Here is a 26,863-nt window from a genome sequence, read left to right on the forward strand (position 1 = left end):
GGACATTTGATTGTTTTGGTTTTACGTTTGGCCATGAGAGCTTGGTTAATGCTCAGTCGTCCCACTTGGAGTGGTGAGGGCTGCACTTTTTGGACTTTGGGACACTGTCATGTAGAAAAAATCCACAAGACCTAGATGCATATGAAAACTAAACATCTGGGTGATTCCAGGGTGGTGTGCTTCACATGCACCCCACACCATTTTCTTACCCACAATGCCCTGCAAACCTCCAGCTTTGCAGGAAATCACACATTTTCCACATTTTTGTGATGGAACCTGCAGGAATCCACAATTCCTACCACCCAGCATTGTCTTATCTATACGGATACAAATTGTGCAGCAATTGTCAGCCTAAAAAGGTTTTTCCCAAACTTCCCTTTTGGACGCACTTTGGTTCCCCCTCAATTTCGACATGTTTTTGGCTCTTCCCAGTCAGGTACACAAGTGAGGTATCATTTTTACCGGGAGACTGAGGGAAACTTTGGGTGGTAGGAAATTTGTCCCAGTGCGGTAATCCCACACAAATGTGGGAAAAACATAATTTTTAGTTTTTAGCTAAATTTGAGGTTTCCTGATGATTCTGGGTAAGAAAACATTTTGGGATCTACGCAAGTCACACCTCTATACTGGGTGTCTAGTTTTTAGAAATGTCTGGGTTTGGTAGGTTTTCTTAGATGGATGCTGAGCCCAGGGCCAAAAAACGCAGGTCCACCCTCACCCCCCCCCCCCCCCCCCCCCAAGCAAAAAAAGGTAGTTTTGGCTTATTCGCATAGCTGGCATCTTAAAATATAATCATGTCTTGAAGTTCGGGTAACAATGCTTATTTGTGTCATAGTGTACACCTTAAAAAATTATCTGATAAACCAGGCAACTGTCCATGTCTCTGCAAAAATGACAACTAAGAAAAATCAAGATGGTGCCTTAAACGGTTAGACGAGCTAAAATATAAGCCTAGTGTTTCAGGAACACTAAAGTTTACAAATATTGTGTTACTGCTTTAAATGTTCAGTGGGTTTCCCTAAATAGTCGGGAGACGGCAGAAAGGATCTTTTGTTATAGCGTAGGCGGACGTTACTGGGCTTAAATTGTAAATTTCTAGTAGTTTCCCCCCTGCTGTTGATTCAAAGTTATAATTACCAAATGTTTTAGATCTTTCTGTCTCTGATAATATAGTAGGATGTCTCCATGCATATGCGGGCTCCATTCAACACCATTTTTTTTTTTTCTTTCAAAAATGTGTGCAACAAATATCATTGAGTCAACTTACCAGGAGGAGATGCAGCTCATTAAAAATTGTGAGCACTAGGGCTCCATAGTAATTAATCATTCCCCATTCCATTAGCCTCATTAGTCCTGAGACACAACTGAGCCATTGAAGGAGTGCTTACTGTAAATCTACTGCTCCCCAACTTAATGTTTACTTCTGATCTCACTGTGGCCTCCAGAACAGTGGTATATCAGGTGCTGTTCTCTTTTAGGTTTTCCTTGAGTATACAACATTGGAAGCACAAAAACGCTCCATTTGCCACCAACATGAGGATATATCTTTTGTGTGGCTGGAGGAAGAGGGCATAGTCCAACTAGGAACTCTTGGTATGAGGGCAGAGGAGGACGACATCAGGAAGGGTATTGATCAGTGGAGGAATGGACATGAGCATAGGACAGAGTCTGGGAAAATGAGTAGCAGCATTGGAGCAGAAACAGAGGGGAGGGTACCGACTGAACGCCCTCAGGGGTGTCCTTGCCTGTTCGGGGCTATCTTAACGCATGGCACATACCAAAATGCTATGATAATGGAACGGACGCTGTAGGAAGTTGTCTCTGTATGTACTATTTCAAAGTGAGAAATAGCATGCACAGAGTCCAAGGGTTCCCCTTAGATGTAAGATAGTGGCAAAAAGAGATAATTCCAATGCTCTATTTTGTGGTAGTGTGGTCGAGCAGTAGGCTAGGGGCGGCCGGGTGCAGAGTGCAAACAGGCGTCTGGTTTGCAATAGGTTTCAATGGGAGCTCCATTAGTCTCTTCAGCGATGTGGGGGGGGGGGGGGGGCTCCTCGGGGTAGCCACCACCTGGGCTAGGGAGAGGGCCACCTTGGGATCGCTCCTGCACTGGAGGTCGGATCCTTCAGGTCCTGGGGCTGCGGGTGCAGTGCGTTTCCCAGGTGTCGGGTTTTTTGAAGCAGGCAGTCGCGGTCAGGGGGAGCCTCTGGCAGTGTGAGGTTGGCATGGCACTCTGAGGGGAGTGCCATGTCGACTTAGTCATTTTCACTAGGGGCATAGTGCTCATGCACATATGCCCTCACCTGTGGTATAGTGCACCCTACCTTAGGGCTGTAAGGCCTGCTAGAGGGGTGACTTACCTATGCCACAGGCAGTGTGAGGTTGGCATGGAACTCTGAGGGGAGTGCCATGTCGACTTACTGATTTTCTCCCCACCAGCACACAAGCTGTGAGGCAGTGTGCATGTGCTAAGTAAGGGTACCCAGGGTGTCCTAAGACATGCTGCAGCCCTTAGAGACCTTCCCTGGCATCAAGGCCCTTGGTACCAGTTACAAGGGACTTATCTGAGTGCCAGGGCTGTGCCAGTTGTGGAAGCAAAGGTACAGTTTAGGGAAAGAACACTGGTGCTGGGGCCTGGTTAGCAGGGTCCCAGCACACTTTCAATCAAAACTTAGTATCAGCAAAGAGAAAAAGTTAGGGGGTAACCATTTCCTTACAACGTGATTTATTGCAATGTATAAAGTATTGTAGTTTCATTTGTTGGTAATTAGTTTCATTTGGAGCATTCCATCGACTAGTTTAAACATGTTTTTTCACTGACTGAATTAGACATTTTAGCACAAGTTTAGATAGCATTCCCCTTCTATTACTTAAAATGTTAGCTTATAATTTCTGAAAAGCACTTACAGCTTCCTGTGTTTTTTTTTTTTTTTTTTTCTTAAAAAATAAGCTACTGTTTGCTCAACCCTGGCCAATCTGGAGGGTGAAGAAAGCTTTGAATCACTGATGCTGGGACAGGCAGAAGAAGTTGTCCAGGAGCGAATATGTGACGATGAACTAATCCTAGTTAAAAAGTAAGGACCTTATTCAGTATGTTCCATATGTCATGTTTCCCATTAAATTGCTGTCGCATGCCCACGTATGCGAACAGTTATACGCGTGGGATAAAGTACAACTAGTTGCTCTTAGCTAGGATGGATTAACACTGTGTCCATTCATATTGAAGTAACTGCACATACTTTTGATGTATACTGGTAAATATTTTGATACCTACATTAAATGTATAAACCTGCAGCAGATTTTAATTTGGCTATTTTTTGTTTTTTTTTCGCATGAGTTACATGGATTGGTGTGGAAGATTTAGATTTTTCTTAGCCTTAGGAAGTGGTGTTTCCGTTACAGCATCCCCTCCCCCCCAAACTTGTATAGCTGAATGTTTGCTCCACGCACTTATGCACATCTGTATTTTTTCTACTAATAGACATTCAGATTTAAAAGTGTCCTTAAGTGGTTGCAGGGTGCAATTAAGGACTTTCCTCTTCGCTGTGGCATTTGTATACCTCAGTCTTAAAAACATTCCTCAGTTTTTGGATCTTGAAGGCCTGATTAGACGCTAAAGATTGGCTTACTTCCCTGTCCCCCCCCCCTTTTTTTAAAACTCCTGCTAAACTGCCCCCTTCCATCACCCATAAATTTGCCTCCACCGCCTGTTAGGTCCCCTCCTTTTTAATCTTTCTTCTCCTCTGGAGGCTTTCTAGTAGTGTCTTCAGCATTCTGCATCATTGCCTGAATGATAAATTGATTCTTTACCCACACCCTTTGGAGGGCTTTGGCACTCTAGGGCCACTATACAGTATCTAGTAGCCCTTTACAGAATCCCCATCATAGTCTTTACATCTCGCGCATTACATACTCCTTATGGTTTTTGCGGTGAGAATTTGGAATAGCCAAAGTGCGTGATGCACCACTGGGAGTGAGTAGTACTATATAGACTTGGCCGAAAATGAATCGTCCGTATTCAGTTTCAGCACATTTCTTGTGGTTGGGAAAGAAATGCTTACGTTTTATTACATCTAAATTGTGACCTTTGTTACATTGTTGTATTTGTTTCAGTACGAAAGCCCGAACGTGTTCCTCCATCATTCTGCGGGGTGCAAATGATTTCATGTGTGATGAAATGGAGCGCTCAGTTCACGATGCCTTGTGTGTGGTAAAGAGAGTACTGGAGTCCAAGTCTGTAGTGCCAGGTGGTGGCGCTGTGGAGGCTGCACTCTCTATCTATCTTGAGAATTATGCTACCAGCATGGTGAGTGCTTGTTTCTTTCCCTAATATTTTAGTGATGTTTGGTTTCAAAATGTTCTTTAGGGTATAAAATGGATATCCCTTACTATGCAAAATATGAATGTGTAGTTTGCATTTCAGGAGGTTTTGTGATTGGTATTTGGAAAACTAAGGCTGGCGCTTCATGTATGCTCTCGGGGTGACGATTGTTGCACCTTTTTTTCCAACATCCTAGGGATTCTAATGGTACCCAGAGTTGGTGGTTTCCCCTGGAGGACACCAAGAAAATAGCCAAAATACAGTGAAAATTTAGTTTTTTCCAAAAAAATGGGAAAAAAGGGCTGCCGAAGAAGGCTTGTGGTTTTTTCCCTGAAAATGCCATCAACAAAGGGTTTCTGGTGCTGAAATCACTATCTTCCCACCTTTCAGGAACGGGCAGACTTGAATCAGAAAACCAAATTTTTCAACACAAATTTGGCATTTTACTGGGACATACCCCATTTCTACTATATTTGGTGCTTTCAGCCTCCTTCCAGTTAGTGACAGGAATGGGTGTGAAACCAATGCTGGATCCCGGAATGCTAAACATTTCTGAAAACTAGACGAAATTCTGAATTCAGCAAGGGGTCATTTGTGTAGATCCTACAAGGTTTTCCTACAGAAAATAACAGCTGAAATAAAAAAATATTGAAATTGAGCTGAAAACAGCCATTTTTCTTTGTTTTACTCTGTAACTTTTTCCTGCGATGTCAGATTTCTGAAAGCAATATACCGTTTTGTCTGCTGGACTCTTCTGGTTGCGGGGATATAAAGGGCTTGTAGGTTCATCAAGAACCCTAGGTACCCAGAGCCAATAAATGAGCTGCACCCTGCAGTTGGTTTTCATTCTATACTGGGTATACAGCAATTCATTTGCTGAAATATGAAGAGTGAAAAAGAGGTATCAAGAAAACCTTTGCATTTCCAAAATGGGATCAAGATAAGGTTTTGAGGAGCAGTGGTTATTTGCACATCGCTGAATTCCGAGGTGCCCATACTAGCATGTGAATTGCAGGGCATTTCTCAAATAGACGTCTTTTTTACACACTCTCTTATATTTGGAAGGAAAAAATGTAGAGAAAGATAAGGGGCAATAACACTTGTTTTGCTATTCTGTGTTCCCCCAAGTCTCCCGATTAAAAATGATACCTCACTTGTGTGGGTAGGCCTAGTGCCCGCGACAGGAAATGCCCCAAAACACAACATGGACACATCCTATTTTTTTTTATAGAAAACACAGCTGTTTTTTTCCAAAGTGCCTACCTGTAGATTTTGGCCTCTAGCTCAGCCGGCACCTAGGGAAACCTACCAAACCTGTGCATTTCTGAAAACTAGAGACCTAGGGCAATCCAAGGAGGGGTGACTCGCGGGGCTCGGACCAGGTTCTGTTACCCAGAATCCTTTGCAAACCTCAAAAAGTGGCTAAAAAAACAAGTTTTCCTCACATTTCGGTGACAAAGTTCTGGAATCTGAGAGGAGCCACAAATTTCCTTCCACCCGGCGTTCCCCCAAGTCTCCCGATAAAAATGATCCCTCACTTGTGTGGGTAGGCCTAGCGCCTGCGACAGGAAATGCCCCAAAACAGAACGTGGACACATCACATTTTTTCATAGAAAACAGTGCCTACCTGTGGATTTTGGCCTCTAGCTCAGCCGGCACCTGGGGAAACCTAGCAAACCAGCACATTTTTGAAAACTAGAAACCCAGGGGAATCCAAGATGAGGTGACTTGTGGGGCTCGGACCAGGTTCTGTTACCCAGAATCCTTTGCAAACCTCAAAATGTGGCTAAAATACCACGTTTTCCACACATTTCGGTGACAGAAAGTTCTTGAATCTGAGGGGAGCCACAAATTTCCTTCCAACCAGCGTTCCCCCAAGTCTCCCGATAAATATGATACCTCACTTGTGTGGTTAGGCCTGGTGCCTGCGACCGGAATAGATCACACAACGGTCAATGTTGGTCCTTGCGTGAGGCAGCTGTTGACCCTGGGGTGATCCATTCCTGACACAGGCACTAGGTGTAGGCACTCAAGTGGGGTAGTGTTTTTATCAGGAAAGGTGAGGAGTCACTGGGTGGTAGGAATGTTGTGGATCCCAGCATATTCCTGTAGTTTGTGTGACAGAAATGCGAGAAAAATAGAGTTTTTTTTCAACATTTCAGCTTTGCAGGGTGTTCTGGGTAAGAAAACTTTGGGGAATCCACACAAGTCACACCTCTGTGGACTCCCCCCGAATGTCTAGTTTCCAGAAATGTTTGGGTTTAGTGTGTTTCTCTATATGGCCGCCGAATCCAGGACCAAAAACACAGGTGCCTGCCTTACAAAACCAGTTTGTTTTGCCATAGACAATTTTGATGTCTCCACAATATGATTTGGGTGGTGGAATTTGGGGCTGAACTAAATTGGTGAGCTCCCAAGAGAGCACTCTCTCTCTGCTTGCCGCCGCATTCACCTGCTCTCTGGGTTGGCCTAACCCACTATTACCCAGTTACACGAACAGCTTGCGAAGGGACAGCAGGACTGTCCTCATCACCTCCCTCATAATGTACTGGAAGAGGAGTTTTCGAATGGGACTCCTCTGACTGAAAAATCACTCCCAGAGTCTGTGCCATTGTCCTATCCCTCAGATGCTGTCTCAGTATCTGATGTCTCAGTCTCTGATCCTATGTCAGAGCGGTCCTCTATAACCCGAGTGCAGGCAGCAGTCATCCATCAAGATGCCATCTCTGCTATTGGCTAAACTGTTGCTCTAAAACACTAGCCTACGTAGACAGTCACAAAATGGATGGTGTGTGTGAGATACGTGCAACAGTAGAGGCCACCTTACCTGCGCTTCTTCCCTCAATCAGCACGTACTTTCAAGACACTCAAAAAACACCTTGTCACATACCATTCGTCAGTCTTTAGCACCTCCTGCGCCCAGTCCAACAATCATTATTGGTGCTCCCACTCCCTCCTCCTCGGATTCCCTCATTACCACCCAGCAAAAGTGCCCTTCATCTCTCCATAGACTTTACTAATGTACTCAGCTATTTACATAAAATACAGATGTGCTCTTTGCAGTAGGCATATAAACCTTCTGCGCTTCTTTATGGCACTAAAACTGCCACTAGACAAGTCGGACCCTTTTCCCCCCCAGGGAAACCACACACATATTGACAAAAGTGATGTATATATGACAGCCAACCACCTGAAACTCAACTCAAGCAAAACCGAAATAATCCTCTTTGGCCCTCACCAAAAAAACCTGGGACCCCCCATGGTGGCCCACCACGCTAGGCCCTGCACCCACCCCCGCCAACTACGCACGCAACCTCAGCATCATCCTAGACTCCTCCCTCTCTCTGACCCAACAAATCAACGCTCTTACCTCCTCATGCTTCAACAAACTCCGTATACTGAAAAACATTCAAATGGATCCCCACAGAGACCAGAAAAACTGTCACTCACACACTCATCAGCAGCAGGCTTGATTACAGAAACGCCCTCTACGCCGGCACCACTCTAAAACTCAAGTGCAAACTACACGCATCCAGAACTCAGCAGCACGACTCATCCTCGACCTCCACCGACACGAACACATCTCTCCACACCTCAAATCCCTCCACTGGCTCCCCATTGACAAAAGGATCACCTTCAAGATCCTCATCCTCACACACAAATCACTCCACAACACAGGCCCTGCCTACCTCAACGAGAGTCACCTTCCACACCCCCACACGAAACGTCTGTTCAGCGGACCTCTCTCTCGCCTCTGACCCCCGCATCAAACACACCACCACCGGGGGCAGATCCTTCTCCTACATTGCACCCAAAACATGGAACGCACGCACAACCCACATTCGCAAGACCCAAAACCTACTTCTTTTCAGGAAGGGCCTCAAAACCTGACTTTTTGAACAGTGAACCTCCTAGCCTTCCCAAACCCCCCAGCCCCCCCCCCCCCCCCCAGCGCCTTGAGACCCTGACAGGTGAGTAGCGCGCTTTATAAATCTCTTTGATACAGATCTACCTATATATATATATATATATATATATGTATATATATGTATATATATATATATATATATAGATATCTATATATATCTATATATATATCTATAGATATATCCATGTACCTAGATATATATATCTACATAGATATATATATATATATATATATATATATATATATATATATATATATATATATATAGATATATACATATATTTTTTTTTAGTTGTTGTATGGTTTCCTTGGGGGCCAAAATGGCCCCCAGGAAAACCCTACAACATCTAAAAAAAAAAAAAAAAAAATTGCCCCCACAGGAGGTCACCCTGCCCACGGACGACCCCCTGTCATTTCATTTTTTTTAAATTATTTTTTTGAAGAAAAAAATCCCCTGGGGGGCACCTATCTTTTTTTTTTTAAAGAAAATTATGCCGGGGGGGGGGGGGGTGTTTTCCGGGAAGGGGGGGGGGCCGCCCCCCAAAAGTGAAATCCCTGGTGTCTAGTGGGGTTTCCTGGCCCCCGATCGCAGCTGTGCTGCGATCGGGGGCCAGGAAACATTTTGAAACGGCCTCGTAAGAAAGGGGAGAGTCTCCCCTTTCTTACGATGCCTTCTGAAACTGTTTCTGGCCCCCGATCGCAGCACAGCTGCGATCGGGGGCCAGGAAACACTTTCAGGAAGGCCTCGTAAGAAAGGGGAGACTCTCCCCTTTCTTACGAGGCCTTCCCGAACGTGTAAAAGGCCGTTTTCCCCATGAAAGCAGGAAGCGGCCGCAAGGCTGCTTCCTGCTTTCATGGGGAAAACACCTTTGCAACGTCAGCGCGCCTCGCCACAGTAGCTTCCGTGTCTCCGGGGGGGGGGGGGGGAAACCGACGCACCCGAGGATTTATTAATGCCCTTCCTGGTGTCGGCCACTGGTCGTGACCCGCACCAGGGAGGGTGTGTGGGCGTCGGCCAGTGGCCGACGCCCGCACTTAAGAGGTTAAATCTGCCTGCTGTTAGAAGCATTTTCAACACTTAATGTGGTTATGTCTCAGACTGTATCCGTTCCACTCTGCTCTAGTTCAGAGGCACAACTGACTTTCAGATTGGCCCAGTGTCTTCAGGAGTGCCTTTATGTTAGAAATGGGGTATTTGTTTGGCAGTCAGGTCATCCCCTGTCCAAGCAAGTACCCTCACTTCAGTCAGGGTAAGTCATGCACAATCCAAATTATCCTGTGTCCACCCTCTGGTAGCTTGGCACTGAGCAGTCAGGCTTACCTTAGAAGGCATTGTGTAAAGTATTTGTGCAATAAATCATGCATTAACACAGTATAACCCCACAAATACACCACACGGGTTAAAAAAAAAAAAGAGAATATTTATTGGAGTAGATTAAGGTCAAAACTATCCAGATTTGATAAAGGTCACTCCTCTTCTATGCCCTCATCTGTCACAAGAAGCATGCTGACCTCAGACCTCTCAAAATGATTCTTCAGTCTGTTGTGCTGGAGAACCCTTAGGGGCTTTCTGGGGGTGTTGAGGTCCACTAGGTAAGTGGCCTCGCCCTTTCGCTCCTTGACTTCGAATGGGCCAGTCCAGCGGTCCTGGAGAGCTCTAGGCTCTACTGGCTCCATCACCCAAACTTTGTCTCAAGGTGAGAATTCTACCAGGGTGGCCTTCTGGTCATACCATTCCTTCATCACCTCTTGACTGGCCTCGAGGTTGCTCTTGGGCTGTTTCCAGAAACGCGGAGTCTGGTTGCAGAGGGCCAGCATGTAACTGACCACGTCCTGGGGAAGTTTCCTGGGAGCTTTCTCCCAACCCTCCTTGACTTGCTTAGTGGTCCCCAGACAGGGTATCCATAGAGAAGTTCAAAGGGGCTGAACAACCACCCCTTTCTGAGGCACCTCCCTATAAGCAAAGAGAAGGCATGCCAAGAGGACGTCCCATTTACGCCTTATGGCCTCAGGCAGGCCTGTGATCATGCCTTTCAGGGTCTTGTTGAACCTTTCAACAACCCCATTGGTTTGAGGATGGTAAGGGGTGGTAAACTGGTAGGTTACCCCACACTCATTCAACATGGACTTAATGTATGCTGACATGAAATTTGTTCCTCTGTCACACAATCTCCTTTGGGAACCCCCACATGGGTAAATATCCCCATTAGAGCTCTGGTAACCACCGGTGCAGTCACTGTCCTAAAAGGGATTGCCTTTGGATTGCAGGTGGCATGGTCCACCAAAACCAGGGTAAACCTGTTGCCTAGGGCGTGTTTGGGGTCCAAGGGACCAATGAAGTTGATGCCCATCCTTTCAAAGGGGGTGCAAACGTCTGGGAGTGAGATCGGGGGGGAGGGGAGCCTTGAGCCTTTTCCCTGTCTTCCCACTAGCCTGGCAGGTTGGGCAGGACCTACAGAAAGCATCTGAGCCTTCCTGCATTCGAGGCTAATAAAAGTAGGTGACAAGCCTGGCAAAGGTCATGTCTTGCCCCAAATGCCCTGCCAGGGGGATGTCGTGAGCCAGGGCCAGTAGGAAGGCCCAGTAGCACTGGTTGACCACCAGAACAAGTGCTACCCCAGCGGCTGGTATCTTAGGCTCGCTGTAGAGGAGATCATTCTCCCAATATATGTGGTGATCGCCAGAGGCTTCAGCTGCTGCTTGGGCTGAGGCCTGTTGCCTCAGACCCTCAAGTGGGGGCACTCTTCCTGCTCTTGGCAGAATTCCTCCCTGATTGGTCCACCCTCTACTTGCCAGCCAGCAAGCTCAGGCAGGTTACCCAGTGCGGCAATGTCTTTCCCAGTTGGCCCAGAGGCCTCCTCTTCTAGGGCCCCGTCAACCACTGCAGGAACTTCTGGGGAAGGTTTCCTGCACCCCCTGCCCTTCCTCTGTGCAGCTGTCTGGGCCATTGTTCTAGGCTCCAGACGCCCTTGACTCCCTTCCCAGGCAGCCATGGACTGTGTGGTCATGCAGACCTGTTCAGGCAAACCTAAGATGTCCAGGTGGGGCCTGATCTCCACCTCTTTCCTTGCCTAACAGACAATCTACAGGCATGGCAAGACCTGCCCCCCCCCCCCCCCCCCCCCTCAGAGGGAACCAGAGCGACCGGTAGGTGGCTCTCACGCTGGTCAGTGACTAAGACCTGGTGGAATGTATTAGGGATGACTTACTCCGCTGACCCCTGACAATCATACTGGCTCCGGTGTCACACAGAGCTTCCACCCTTTGCCCATTAATGGTGACCCGTTGCCTATAACTGGAAGTATTGGCAGGCATGTGGGCTTTTGGCAACATTTCCACATTTCCTCATCTCCCAGGCGAGATACTTCTATTACCCCCACACACAAGCGCTCCACTAGCCAGCCAAGGTGTCTGCCATCCAGTGTGGGGCTGTGCCCTCTTGGGACATGGGGATTCTCCCTTAGAGTGCCCATGCGTGAAGCATAACATTTTGGGGATACATTTTCCTTTCTTCTTGTCAAAGGACCCGGGCTTGTATCAAATTCAGGTGGGTACTGGTTATTCCCTCCCCCCCCAGGATTGTTTTGGGGTCCTTTTGAGAACTTAAGTTTTACTCCGTCTAGCCACCCACCCCACCCCACCCCCACCGCCATCCACCAGTACCTACTTGGACACTCTGGTGCTAACCAAGAGGTCAACCTCCTCGGAAAGCTTTCTAGGAACAGTCTGCTTACTGTCAACCAGATGCTGGCGCAACTCTGTAAAGCAAACACTGAACTTATACTCGTTCAGGATCTAATTCTATAACCCCAAATAGTCAACTTCTTTACTACCCGCACCCATCCATTCAGTGCCTTACTGGAGAAATCAGTCTACCCAGGTCTGTGTGTGGAGTTTGGTGCTGTCCCTGAACCTCTGACTGTATGTAGGAAGTTGGCTCTGTATGCACTATTTCAAAGTAAGGAATAGTATGCACAGTCCAAGGGGTTCCCCTTAGAGGTAAGATAGTGGCAAAAAGAGAATACTAATGCTCTATTTTGTGGTAGTGTGGTCGAGCAGTAGGCTTATCAAAGGAGTAGTGTTAAGCATTTGTTGTACATACACAAGCAATAAATGAGGAACACCCCCTCCAAGACCATTCCAGGCCAATAGGTTTTTGTATAGAAAAATATATTTTCTTAGTTTATTTTAAGAACCAGAGGTTCAAGATTTACAAGTAATACTACAAATGAAAGGTATTGCAGGTAGGTACTTTAGGAACTTTGAATTAGCAAAATAGCATATACAGTTTTCACATAAATCACATATAGCTATTTTAAAACTAGACCGTGCAATTTTCAACAGTTCCTAGGGGGAGTAAGAGTTAGTTTTTGCAGGTAAGTAAACCACCTACGGGGTTAAAGTTTGGGTCCAAGGTAGCCCACCGTTGGGGGTTCAGAGCAACCCCAAAGTTACCACCCCAGCAGCTCAGGGCCGGTCAGGTGCAGAGGTCAAAGTGGTGTCCAAAACGCATAGGCTTCAATGGAGAAGGGGGTGCCCTGGTTCCAGTCTGCCAGCAGGTAAGTACCCGCGTCTTCGGGGGGCAGACCAGGGGGGGTTTTGTAGGGGGGGGGGGGGGGGGACACCAATCCACACAAAGTACACCCTCCGCGGCACGGGCCGGGTGCAGTGTGCAAACAAGCGTCGGGATTTCAATAGAAAGCAATGGGAGACCAAGGGGTCTCTTCAGCGATGCGGGGGGAGGGGCTCCTCGTAGCCACCACCTGGGCAAGGGAGAGGGCCTCCTGGGGGTCACTCCTGCACTCGAGTTTGGATCTTTCAGGTCCTGGAGGCTGCAGGTGCAGTGTCCCTACCAGGTCGGGTTCTTAGAAGCAGGCAGTCGCAGTCAGGGGGAGCCTCTGGATTCCCTCTGCAGGCGTCTCTGTTGGGGCTCAGGTGGGGCAACTCTGGCTACTCTCGGAGTCGCCGGGGAGTCCTCCCTGAAGTGATTGTTCTCCACAAGTCGAGCTGGGGGCGTCGGGTGCAGAGTGTCGAGTCTTACGCTTCCGGCGGGAAACGCAAGTTGTTGCAAAGTTGCTTCTTTGGTTCAAAGTTGCAGTCTTTGGTGAACAGAGCTGCTGTCCTCGGGAGTTCTTGGTCCTTCTAGATGCAGGGCAGTCCTCTGAGGCTTCAGAGGTCGCTGGTCCCTGGGGAGAGCGTCGCTGGAGCAGTGTCTTTAGAAGTGGGGAGACAGGCCGGTAGAGCTGGGGCCAAAGCAGTTGGTGTCTCCGTCTTCTCTGCAGGGTTTTTCAGCTTAGCAGTCCTCTTCTTAGGTTGCAGGAATCTGTTTTCCTAGATTCTGGGGAGCCCCTAAATACTGAATTTAGGAGTGTGTTTAGGTCTGGGAGGGCAGTAGCCATTGGCTACTGTCCTTGAGGGTGGCTACACCCTCTTTGTGCCTCCTCCCTGAGGGGAGGGGGGCACATCCCTATTCCTATTGGGGGAATCCTCCATCTGCAAGATGGAGGATTTCTTAAAGTCAGTCACCTCAGCTCAGGACACCTTAGGGGCTGTCCTGACTGGCCAGTGACTCCTCCTTGTTTTTCTCATTATCTCTCCTGGACTTGCCGCCAAAAGTGGGGTCTGTGTCCAGGGGGTGGGCATCTCCACTAGCTGGGGTGCCCTGGGGCGCCCTGGGGCATTGTAACACGAAGCCTGAGCCTTTTGAGGCTCACTGCTAGGTGTTAGTTCCTGCTGGGAGGAGGTGTGAAGCACCTCCACCCAGAGCAGGCTTTTGTTTCTGTCCTCCGAGCACAAAGGCCCTCACCACATGGGGTCAGAAACTCGTCTCTCAGCAGCAGGCTGGCACAGACCAGTCAGTCCTGCACTGAACAATTGGGTAAAATACAGGGGGCAGCTCTAAGATGCCCTCTGTGTGCATTGTTTAATAAATCCAACACTGGCATCAGTGTGGGTTTATTATTCTGAGAAGTTTGATACCAAACTTCAGTTTTCAGTGTAGCCATTATGGTGCTGTGGAGTTCGTGCATGACAGACTCCCAGACCATATACTCTTATGGCTACCCTGCACTTACAATGTCTAAGGTTTTGCTTAGACACTGTAGGGGCATAGTGCTCATGCACCTATGCCCTCACCTGTGGTATAGTGCACCCTGCCTTAGGGCTGTAAGGCCTGTTAGAGGGGTGACTTACCTATGCCATAGGCAGTGTGAGGTTGGCATGGCACCCTGAGGGGATTGCCATGTCTACTTTTTCTTTTTGCCATTTTCTCCCCACCAGCACACACATGCTGGCAAGCAGTGTGTCTGTGCTGAGTGAGGGGTCCCTAGGGTGGCATAAGGCCTGCTGCAGCCCTTTGAGACCTTACAAGGGACTTACCTGGGTGCCAGGGTTGTGCCAATTGTGGAGACAATGGTACATTTTAGGTGAAAGAACACTGGTGCTGGGGCCTGGTTAGCAGGGTCCCAGCACACTTCTCAGTCAAGTCAGTATCAGGCAAAAAGTGGGGGGGGTAACTGCAACAGGGAGCCATTTCTTTACACTGTATTTCTCAGGTGTCAGCCCAAACTTGGCAAGTAAAGTGGTTTTCATTAGTGTATGTTTTTTGATCCCTTTGATCTAATGCAAGGAGTGTCGCTCCCCACTGCTGCCCCTCATTGTTCTTCAGAAACTCCATGAGCCTTAGTGCAACTTCATAAGCAGCCAACCACTCAGCAATTTAATCTCCCACTGCATAACTTGGCACCACATTTTTGGGGTATACGAACCTTCTTTTCCACTGCAGGCCCTGCATGTATGCTACCTTCATCACTGCTGGACTCAGACTGCCTCATCTTGATATCCAGCTCTTTGAGACTCCGTTCATGAGCCAACAAGTGTTTTTTTTTTTTCTTTTCTTTCAGCCAAGGCTCTCTCAGCTTCTTTCTGCTTTTTTTTTTTCTCTTCCAATTGTAATCTTGCCAACTGCAGTTGAAATTCTTTCTCCTCCCGCCTTTCCTCTGCGGTTAGGCCATGGCTAGAGACACTGCTCCCTGGTTTAGCAGGGGGCACAATTTCAGGGGTAACATCCCCCCACTGCTGGCAAAAAAATCCTCTGAGGAGCCATCCTCTGGTTCATCCTCAACATTCTCTTGTGAGTGGGCTTCTTACCAGGCCCTCAGTGCCTTTTGGTTTTCCTCCTTTCTGGAGGCACCCTGTGTAGGTACCCCCATCCTCTTTGCAGAACCCCTTCACCTGGTTAACAGTGTATGTCTCCAGCTTGGCTAGGTCAAAATCTTTCGATCCTGCTTGAGACCCTGCCAGAGACATGTTGAATGAGGATTAAGTTAAAATGTCAGGCAGAAAACAAAATTGCAGAAAGATAAAAAATCAAGTTGACCTTCAACTGTGGGTAGGTAGTGTACACTTAGCTGTTGTATGTCACTGCACAAGTACAAGTCCAACCCCAACCCTCACTGCTGATCACTAATGTTGGAAATAGGGTCTTTGGTTGGCAGTCAGGTTATCCCCTGTCCAAGCAAGGACCCTCACTCTAGTCTGGGTAAGTTGCGCACAATTCAAATTATCCGGTGCCCACTCTCTGGTAGCTTGGCACTGATTAGCCAGGCTTAACTTAGATGACAATGTGTAAAGTGTTTGTGAAATAAACACTGTATAAAACCACAAAAATACACCATACAGCTTTAATGAAAAAACAAAACAAAAAAAGAATCGGAGTAGATTAAGGTCAAAACAATCAAGATTTGATAAATACAAGTTGAAATATCACTTTTGTATGGATAGTATTATAGTTCTTAAAAAAAAAAAAATTAAAAAAACAATGGTCTCTTGTGAGCGCAAAGTACCTGGTTTGTGTTTAAATTATCCGCACCGGACCACAGAGGAGGAGATGCGTGGAAAACGGAGAGGTGTGCATCGGTTTCTCCAGGCGGACACAGACAATGAGTCGATGCTGTTTCACGCAGCAATGGCTTTGTGTTGATTTCCGGCATGCAGACTTGGTTCTCCAGTATTGGGGTATCTTTCATAGATTCACATGCTTGAATCATTCCCCCGTCGTCTAAGTGGGAGTCCCACGGTACATAGAAAGCAATAAATAGATAAGAAATCGTATATATATATATTTTTTTCATTGTAGTCAATAGGAAAAAAAACACATTCACTTTTACAACGATCAGCCTCATTAGAAAAGGCCTAAAGTTCAGCCAATCAGGCGAGACCACCCCTTTAGAATCCTCAGCACAGAGACTGTCTCTCAGATTTTCTACCGCACGTTGTGTGTAAGGGAGTCTCCCTGAGCTCTGCTCAGTTTACTTTCTCTTCAAGAGATATTGTTCAGCTTTCATTCTTAGCCTTGCTGTAGTACTACTTCCATCATGTCTACAGCAAGAAACGCTTTGTTTAGACCTTGTGGTACCCGTGGAAAGTTAAGGCTTCATTGTGAGGACCCTCACAAGGACTGCATATACTGTCTCCATCCAGAGCATAAGGTCAAAGACTGTAAAATCTGCAGGACTTTTCCTAACAAGACTCTCGGAGACAGAAGCCAGGCTCCTACTTTGGCTTCAGAAACGAAAAGCCAGAGAAGCTTTCTCTGAGGAGGAGGACAGCGCACATCAGTGGCCTCAAAGAAGAGGAAAAAGTCTGCGGAGAGCTTCCTCCCCATGAGCAGTAAGTCAGCTAAGAAGCTGCATGCGTTTAAGGACAGACCGGAGGAACATGCATCAACATCCAGGGAACATGGTGGTAAGGTTCGTTCAGAGCCATCTACGCCTGCTACCACCTCAAAGAAGCTCAAAAGATCTTCAACGTTCAAGATGTCCACACTGTCGACGGCACCGTCGACGAGCGCATCGTCGACGGCAGGTCTTCCTTCAACAACTACGGCCACATTTACGGCTCCGTCGTCACCAATGATTGTTACTTCATCTCCGCTGTCATCTACAACTATAACGTCGGTAAGCTTAAAATACGGTCCCTCACCTGCTCACACCTTAAAGATTACAAAGAGACCGTCGACGGGTAAGAAGGTGAAGTCTCTATCGTCGACGCATTCATCGACCGGTAATCTCCAGAGCTCTTCGTCGACAATCCCACCGACAGAAGCAGCGATGGCGCGCAATCTAATTTGCCCTCAGAGGTGACTACTCCGTTGACGACACACACCCGTCGACGGCAACTTCATCGACACTGGCACCGTCGACGGCAACTCAGTCGACGCTCGCACCACCGATGACGGCACCGCTATCGACTGCTCCGTCGACGAGAACACCATCGATGAACGTATCGTCGACGACTCAATTTTCTGATCCTATACCAAAGCATTATGGAGCATCTCCTTACCTACCTGAGAGGATTCTGCCAATAAAAAGTAAATCTTCTCTCCTATTACCGTCTCATACATCACCTAGTAAAGTCACACCAGTACCTCCACAGCATCTCTTAGCTGAGGAGGAAGATGATGTATATTCAGATGACAGTTTTTTCCCGGTGACACGTAGCCCCTCAGAACTATGTATTAAATGTCAGGAGAAGGATGAAGAGGAAAGTGACCAGCTCTATTTAGATCAGCAGCAGAGTCACCTACAACCTCAAGAGCAGCATTAGCAGACGGTTCAGATGCCTGTTTCTGTGATAGCCAATCTACAGCAAATGATGCAGGACTATTCTAGATTTCCTCCACCTGGCTCCTCTACCCCGGTACAATCTCCGCATACGCCGATATCCACTCCTGTTCGGCCATCGGATTCTACGGAACCTATCCCAGGTCCTTCATCTGGACAGGATGTTGATCCGCCTTCGTCAGAGGATGAGCAGGAAGAAGGTGAAATTCAGGACACTGACTCAATCTTTCCAGAATGGGATGAATATCGGATTCAAACACCATCTCCTTCTACGCCACCACCAGTAGACTCTCCACTGCAGGACATTGGTGGTTTTCGCAGTGTGATGGAAAGAGCTGCAAAAAGATTTAAACTGCCAATAACATCAAAGCAGTCAGACTGTTTCCTATATGACTTCAAAGAGGATACTAGGAAGTCAGTAAGAGCTATACCCATTGTTGACTTCATTTGGGAAGAGGGGCTTAAGGTCATGCAGACTCCATCTTCTATACCAGCAGTATTACCAAGACTTGAAAAGAAATACAAAGCACCGGACAATCCTTCAGAATGTTTGGCTAGTCACCCTAAGCCAGATTCGGTCATATTGCTGGCAGCTCAGAGAAGGTCCAGAAATCTATCTTCATCTTTGACTGCCCCCCCCCCCCCCCCCCCCCCCCCCCCCCCAGATAAAGAGGGACGACTGTTGGATTCGATTGGCAAAAAGTTCTCAACGATTTCGGCCACTACAGTTAGAACAGCAAATTCCCTAGCAATCCTGGGAAGGTACGACTGTCAGATGTGGTCCAATATGTTGCAGTTTATAGAGCTATTACCGGAAGATAGAGCGGAAGCGCGCAAGATAGTACAGGAGGGTGAGAAGATCTCGGCTGAGATTATAGACTGCGCCATAGACGTCTCGTCTACAGGTTTCCGCCAGTTAGCCGGAGCAGCCGTACTCGGGCGTCAGCGGTGGCTGAAAGCTACATCGTTTAGACCATAGGTACAATTGAAGATACTGGACATGCCCTATGATGGTGAGCTCTTGTTCGGCAAGCATGTAGATGATGCTTTGCAATCTATTAAGACAGACACCGAGGGAGCCAGATCTCTGGCAGCATTACAATACAGAAGACAGCCCTTTCGGGGAGGGAGAGGGAGAGGGAGAGGAATCTATTCTTATAGAGGCGGCGCACATCAATACCGTCAATACTCTTCTTACCAGGGACAGTTTCGTTCCACCATTGGCCAGCAACAGCCGCATACCTATCGACAGCCGTCATCCACACATTTCAGACAGCCTGCGAGAGGAAAGTCGACTTATAAAGCCAAAGAGGCAGCAAGGAAAAACTGACCTTCATCAGTTGCCTGCATCCAACCCCTATACCAACACTCTAATAGGGGCCAAAATTTCCAAGTTCCTCCACCAGTGGTCCCAGATTACTTCAGACAAATGGGTGCTCGATATTATGAACAGAGGACATACACTAGAATTCAATCAGCCTCCCCCTCATGTACCAACAAGGTCTCCCGCCTGCCCATCTCAACGAACTTCTAGCGCAGATTGCTATCTTAATGGAGAAGGGAGCAATAGAGAGTACCGAAGAACCAGAGGGGAACAGGTTTTTACTCCCGCTTCTTCCTTATACGGAAAAAGACAGGAGACTGGAGACCTATTTTAGATCTTCGTTCTCTCAAATTCCTCAAGAAGCAATCATTTCGCATGATCTCCTTTCAAGATGTCCTACGCCTACTCAACTGGGGGGATTTCATGACGTCCTTAGATATCCAGGACGCATATTTCCACATTCCCATTCACCCCAGTCATCAAATTCTTACGTTTCAGGATTGCAGGCACTCATTACCAGTTCAGAGTGTTGCCCTTTGGCCTCAGATCGGCCCCAAGAGTGTTCACCAAGGTTTTGGCACCAGTTGCATCCTACCTCAGGCAACTAGGGATTTAGGTGTTCCCGTACTTAGACGACTGGCTAATAAAAGCACGAACAGCGACAAAAGCTGCCAGGGACACAGACATGTTTATCTCTCTTCGGGACACTAGGCTTAACAGTCAATTACCCCAAGTCTCATCTAGACCCTTTCCAGAACATTACCTTTTTAGGAGCCGTCTTGGACACAGTCCAAGCAAGAGCCTTTTGCTTCGCACGACAGACAGAAGAGACTTCAAGATCTAGCAACACGTCTCAGCAGATGAAGGTCCGCTTCTGTTCGGACTTACAAGTCTTTTCTAGGGATGCTTTCTTCTTGCATTCCATGGATAGAAAACTGTCGTCTGTACATGAGAACAATTCAGCAGCAATTAGACGATCAATGTAAACAAATAGAAGGATCTTTCGACGATGTAGTTCGAATAACCCCATCAGCAAGACAAGCTCTCAAATGGTGGAAGGATACCCCCCTCATCTCGGAAGGTCTCTCATTCCTGAAAGACAAGCCAGTGCACATTATAACAGATGCATCCTTAGAGGGATGGGGCGCACATTTACAAAATCTATCAGTGAGAGGGAAATGGTCCACTCAGGAGTCGATTCTTCACATAAACGCATTGGAGTTAAGAGCAGTTTCCTTGGCACTCAAGTCCTTCCTCACCAACATCAGGGGTTCCTCAGTCTTGATAAGAACAGACAACACCACAGTCATGCATTACCTCAACAAACAGGGGGGTACAAGATTGCAGGCATTGTCGCTAGAAGCTCAAACTGTGGCATTGGGTGATTCAGCATCAGCTATTGATCAGAGCGGAACATCTCCCGGGGATCTCCAACGCCTGGGCAGATGCCTTAAGCAGGACTCGAACCAGCTGTCACGAATGGGAACTCAGTCAGTTCTCGACCGCCTCTTTCGTCGTTGGGGCAAGCCCAGTCTGGATCGGTTTGCGACCAGAGACAACAAAAAATGCCAACACTTCGCAAGCTGGCGACCGCAAAAAGGATCAAAGGGGAATGCGTTTTTGATAAAATGGTCAGGGATTTATGCATACGCTTTTCCCCCGCTTCCACTCATCCCGAGACTTCTGCCGAAAATGAAGAGGGAACCATGCCGGCTTCTATTGATTGCTCCCAAATGGCCACGCCAGTTTTGGTTCACAGATCTTCTATTGCTCTCGGAGCAGCTTCACATATGGCTGAGAACAATACCAGACTTGTTAACAACGAATCAGGGGCAGGTCCGTCATCCCAACCCGACTTCTCTTCGATTATCAGCCTGGCTCCTGAATTCTATGAATTGACGGCCTAGATATCCCTTCAGACTGCAGGGAGGTACTTGCCTGTGCCAGAGCTCAATCTACAAATAGGACGTATAAGTTCAAGTGGAAGAGGTTCTGCATATGGTGTTCAACTTCTAACGTTCACCCTCTGAAGTCCTCTCCTGAACAGATCCTTCCATATCTGTTGCATTTAGACGAATGGGAAAGGCCTGATTTCGCTATCAGGGTCCACCTCGCTGCTATATCCCGTTTCGGACGAACATCACACTCACAATCTTTATGGTCATCCAGGATAATAAAGCAATTTCTTAAAGGCTTGTTCAGGATGTTCCCGCCGATTCACCGTCCTCCACCTCCATGGCATTTAAATATTGTGCGCTACCAATTAATGAAGCATCCGTTTGAGCCCATTCATAAGGCAGACCTGAAATATATTTCTTTGAAAACAGCCCTCCTTCTGGCCCTCACTTCCGCGAAGAGGATTAGTGATATCCAGGCATTCACAGTCTCACCACCTTTTCTCCAATTCAAATCGGAGGTGGTCATTCTAAGAACTAATCCAAAATTTATACCCAAGGTTCCATCGACTTCATTTAAATGAGCCGGTGGTTTTGAGAACATTTTTTCCAAATCTGCAAACTCGAGCGGGCATTACATTCTGTAGACATTAAACTATGTTTAAAATTCTATATACAAAGGACTAGCAGTTTTCGTAAATCTGAACAACTGTTTATTAGCTATGGGCGGATCAATAAAGGCAAGGCCGTTACCAAGCAGACCATAGTATGCTGGATCTCTTCTACCATACAACTCTGCCACCAGTTAGCAGGGAAGCCGTTATCGTCCAATGTCAGAACGCACTCCACTAGAGCGGTATCCACTTCGGCAGCTCTATTTGCAGGAGTCCCCCTGAACCAAATCTGCAGAGCGGCAACGTGGACACGTGCCCACACCTTTACCCAGCACTATTGCCTGGAAGCTACTGACAGGATGGATGCAGTGTTACGTAATTTATTTGCATAAGGTGAGCCAATAATCTCTTTACCCTCCATCCTCTATTACCAGACTGATATTTTTCATGTAGATATATCTATGTGTATATATATTCATGTATATAATCTTTTAGAATGTTAATGAGCATATTTAACTACCTATATGAGTCCCTATAGGATGAATAGTGAGCAGGCATGCTTTCAGAACTCAACCATCTTTCTTACTGCTGACTACTCTGATTCAAGCATGTGAATCTATGAAAGATACCCCAATACTGGAGAAGAAAATAAGTTACTTACCTGTAACTGTGGTTCTCCAGTATTGGTATCTTTCATAGATTCACATGCGACCCAGCCTCCTCCCCATGGGGGCTCGCCTCTTTTATTTTCTTTCTTGTAATCACTAGTGCGGAGAAATCTGAGAGACCTGCCTCTGTGCTGAGGATTCTAAAGGGGTGGTCTCGCCGGATTGGCTGAACTTTAGGCCTTTTCTAATGAGGCTGATAGTTGTAAAAGTGAATGTGTTTTTTCCTATTGACTACAATGAAAAAAAAAAAAGATTTTTATCTATTTATTGCTTTCTATGTACCGTGGGACTCCCACTTCGACGACGGGGAATGATTCAAGCATGTGAATCTGAAAGATACCAATACTGGAGAACCACAGTTACAGGTAAGTAACTTATTTTCTTCTACCCCCACCCAGTAGTCTCTTGCAAAATGGAATCTAATAGGTAAATCCTCATTTATAATGGGGGTAGTCCCTGGCCTATTTTCCAAAGGAGGGGAGTCTGACCATCCTACCTCCAGGCAGGCTAGGCATTTTCAGTTAAAACTGATTGATACGTCGTTTGTTGTTTAAACGGTGCTACAGAATTGGAAAAAAACTTTTTAAAAAAATCTTCTTTCCTATTCTCCCTGGCAAGGAGAACAAATGCTACTGTATCTTGTGAAAAAGATAGATGTAGCCAAATTCTAGCTTTTTATCAGGAAAAAAAGATAAAAATAATCGCAGTCATGGTATATTTCTGATTGGGGGAGGGGGGGTGTTGGTAGTATTAGCTTGTTACTGCAGCAGAATCCGCCATCTGTGGCAAAGTATTGCGAACTGCGTTCCTTATTGATTCGTCTCTAAAACAATTAAACTAAATTTAAATTGCAACCACCTTTTTGATATGAAAGCCAGTCACTTATCTAGTTATGAAACAATGCGTTAATGTCTGCCTCTATTTCTCTTCCATCAGGGATCACGTGAACAGCTTGCAATTGCAGAATTTGCAAGATCTCTACTTGTTATTCCAAAAACATTAGCAGTAAATGCTGCCCAGGATTCCACAGACCTTGTTGCTAAATTGAGAGCTTTCCACAATGAGGCTCAGGTCAACCCGGAACGGAAGAATCTAAAATGGCAAGTATATTTTGTAGCAGTGGTGTAATATTTCTAGCATTATTTTAGTAGCATTTGCTATCCTTATATTACTGAGAATGTTATTTAACCCAAGACTTTCATATGGAAGCTGTCTCTCGACCATGCCTACGTATTGGCAAATATGTAAAACAAACTCTGACAAATGAAAATGCTTGTAAGTGATCCCACATTGCTTGTGATCTTTAATATGATCAAAATTAAGCCCCAATCACCTCATATCAGCAGTTCACAATATGCATCCACTGGCCCTGCCTTGTATGTAGTGGGGTCCTACCATAAGCTGTCTGCAGTACATTCAGGGATTGACTGCAGACTATGCTAAGAATAAACTGTATGTGAGGAGTACATGGCATACCCAGGCTCTGTCAACACTTCATCTCAAGACTGCCGCAAACCAATTATTTATCTGCCCAGTCTTCTGTATAAAGTAATGTCATGAAGTGTCAATAGTGTCATCTGTGATAGCATGAGCGCTGTAATGGGTAAGAGGGTCAATTTTTTGAGTCTAAATATCAAAAAATCACAGAAGAATGTTCTGCAATCCAGGATCTTCATTGATGGTAATAAACATTGAATAATTCCCCACTGCTTGTTCCTCGATTTCTTTTTCATGAACAAGTTAACTAATAATTTCGCGGTCATCTCTACTTATATACAGTAGTATTAAAGCTGTTGCATTACTAAATACATGTGCTCCAGCTAAGTGAGTGTTCCTGATCACACCTGTTGTGTGGTTATCTAAGAATAAGTAAATAACATTGTGGCACTCAACCAATTTGATTTATTCCAGCCCTTCCTAATTCCCGCACTTTAAATGCACCCAGTTCAGGACTTCGTATTTTCATGATTTTTTAAAATTAATTTCTTGCACCTGACAAACAAGTTATGTGACTTTTAATAAATGCTAACATGGGCACAATTTACTGGGATTTGGGTTGTTTTTCTCTCTTGAGGTCTGAATGTTTTGTCTTGAAATTTAATGATTCCTAATCTATTCTCGATTCCCAATCGTTGCCTTTTTCTCATTGTATAAAACATTTATTAACTTAGTTACTGCTTTGTATGCCTTTCCTAATAACCTATATTGTAGCACTAATTACTCTTTGTTTCAAACATATTTACTTCATGTGATTTTTATTCCTTTTTTAAGCTGTAATCAAACCGTTCCTCACGTTTGGTATCTGCATTTAGCCCTTAACTAATGTGCCAATTTTAAGAATTTCTCATATAAATCTTAAGATAAATGCGGTTTCCTTCTCCACCAAGAACAAGCCTTATCCCTAGTCAAGCGTGGTGGAAAAGCGTATTTGGTAAAGAAGAAAATAACTTGTTCTGTAAGGAATCCTAGCCCACTTTGATTTCTATCACCGTCTCGGGTGTGGTGTTTGGTAAAATATGAATAGAATTACAGGTTTTTTGTCTCGCAGTTTGCAATTTTCTCCTTTGCAAAAGATGCATTTTGTTTTCCAAAAAGAGGCATGTTTAGATTTTTTATAATCTACGCCTGTACAGGAGACTATCTGTATTACTTTAAAAAAAAAAAAAAAAAACACCCTTCCCCTGTGGAGGTAGGACCGTAAATGCAGTCGTTTGGATAGTATTCAGTTCTTACTGAGTTAAATGCAGAAACCCATTCAATTCAGGGCCTGCTTCCCTCCGACTGGCCCACAAGGTGGGAGGGCCTCCAATCAGCCTTGCCCAGAGTACCTGTAATGTGGCTGTGTCAATGTCATTGTCTTCTCCCATTCAGTCAGGCCAAGTGAGAGCTGGCTTTCACCAGTAGATTCTTTAGAAAGTACAGAATTGAAAAAGTATAGATTTTGCTTCCATAGTTTTTTTTATATCTGATTAAATGAATAGTGTAGCAGGAACAGTGAGTAATCTATATTAATACTTTGATTGCAGGCTGCATTCTCTAGGATAGCCCACACATTTGGTATTGCCAGGCTCTAGTCAAAGCAACGTTTACTTAAGCTGGAGGTCTGGGATTTATGTTTGTTTCTTTGAGAAATGCAGTAGATGATTGAGCAAAGTGTTGGAATAAAAATCTCCACGTTTCATTATATCTTAAGCCTGCAGTGAGATAGTGGTGGAGGATTTACACCCATGCCTTGCCATGAATGTGGCTAAAAATTATTGACAGAGGTGCATCTTTTAAAACATCCGAAAGCAGTTCTTTTTTTCTCAAAATTTAAATAATGAAAGTTTCCGGTGCTAGAGGAGCGTAAACACCGGACCACTGATCTGGTTAAAGGTCATCACATTTAACATAGAGCAGTCATAATACTGGTCTTGGAAGGATTTAAGGCTGCATTGGCTGTGATTCATGCTTGTGAGCTGCAGATCACAGTAGTTATCTGCAAGATTAAACCTCTATGCAAAAGTGGCAATAATAAGTAATTACACTGTTAGAATAGCTTAGTGAAGTGGCATGCCATCTTTCCATGTGCAGCCCGTTTTACATTAAATAGCCATGTGCGTTCTCGGGCCAAAAACTGAATTACTACAACAAATGTGACCAACGGGGTTAAATGAGAAAACTGGGCGGAGTAATTCTCATCTCAAAATGCGTGCAATTTTAAATGCTGACATACTTTTTCATTTTTCATCTGCAGGATTGGTCTCGATTTGGTTAATGGAAAAGCGAGGGATAATAAACAAGCCGGTGTTTTTGAGCCTACAATGGTAAAAACCAAGAGTTTGAAGTTCGCAACAGAGGCAGCAATTACTATTCTACGAATTGATGACCTAATTAAATTGTTCCCAGAAAATAATGACAAAGGAAAATCTTACCAAGAAGCCGTTCAGTCAGGTTCACTTGAAAACTAAATAATTAATCTAGTGTATTTTGTACTATTAATTTATACTAGGGCGTTAGTCTCACTGTCTTGCACTTAATCTGCACGTACTGTACAAACTGCAAGCTCAAAATAAAATGTATTTAAAACTGTTTTTTGTTTTTTATTATCAGTGTCATTATTACATTCATTGCGTTTAACTAACAAGGGTTTCTCTTCAATGTTTATCAGTGAGCTGCGATCTACTAAGGCATGGTTGACCAGACCTTTTTTTTAGGTCAAGCGTGAGAGACTCTAGTATACTTTTAGTATACATCTTTGTGGGTTTAAAACCATCCCCCTGCTTTTGATTTGCTTGTTTCAATGTCTTTTAAAATCCTTGCTTGATAGTGGTCAGTCCTGCCTTTTTTTTTTGTCCCTCCTTTTTCAGAGCAGGGACCAAGTATCATTAAGCTTGGGACTTATCCCCCCCCCCTCCCCCTCCCCCCCCCCCCCCCAAACACCTCCCCTTTGGTTCCTACTCGTCTTACGGTTGAGCTGAGTTTGCCCAACCTCCTCTTAATGCCACAGT

General features: G+C 45.7%; 1 protein-coding gene across 1 annotated transcript in view; it reads left to right on the forward strand.

Annotated features, from left to right (window-relative positions):
- The window catches only part of TCP1 (t-complex 1), a 53,303-nt gene extending 26,859 nt beyond the window's left edge, over positions 1 to 26,444 (forward strand). Inside the window, exons 9-12 of the mRNA XM_069235139.1 lie at positions 2,951 to 3,074; positions 4,114 to 4,306; positions 23,310 to 23,473; positions 26,110 to 26,444. Coding sequence (XP_069091240.1) covers positions 2,951 to 3,074; positions 4,114 to 4,306; positions 23,310 to 23,473; positions 26,110 to 26,323 — 695 coding nt within the window. The 3' untranslated portion in view covers positions 26,324 to 26,444. The remainder of the gene's footprint in view (positions 1 to 2,950; positions 3,075 to 4,113; positions 4,307 to 23,309; positions 23,474 to 26,109) is intronic.
- Positions 26,445 to 26,863: the final 419 nt, after the last annotated feature.

This window comes from Pleurodeles waltl, chromosome 5, assembly GCF_031143425.1.
Source record: "Pleurodeles waltl isolate 20211129_DDA chromosome 5, aPleWal1.hap1.20221129, whole genome shotgun sequence".
Taxonomy (NCBI): Eukaryota; Metazoa; Chordata; class Amphibia; order Caudata; family Salamandridae; genus Pleurodeles; species Pleurodeles waltl.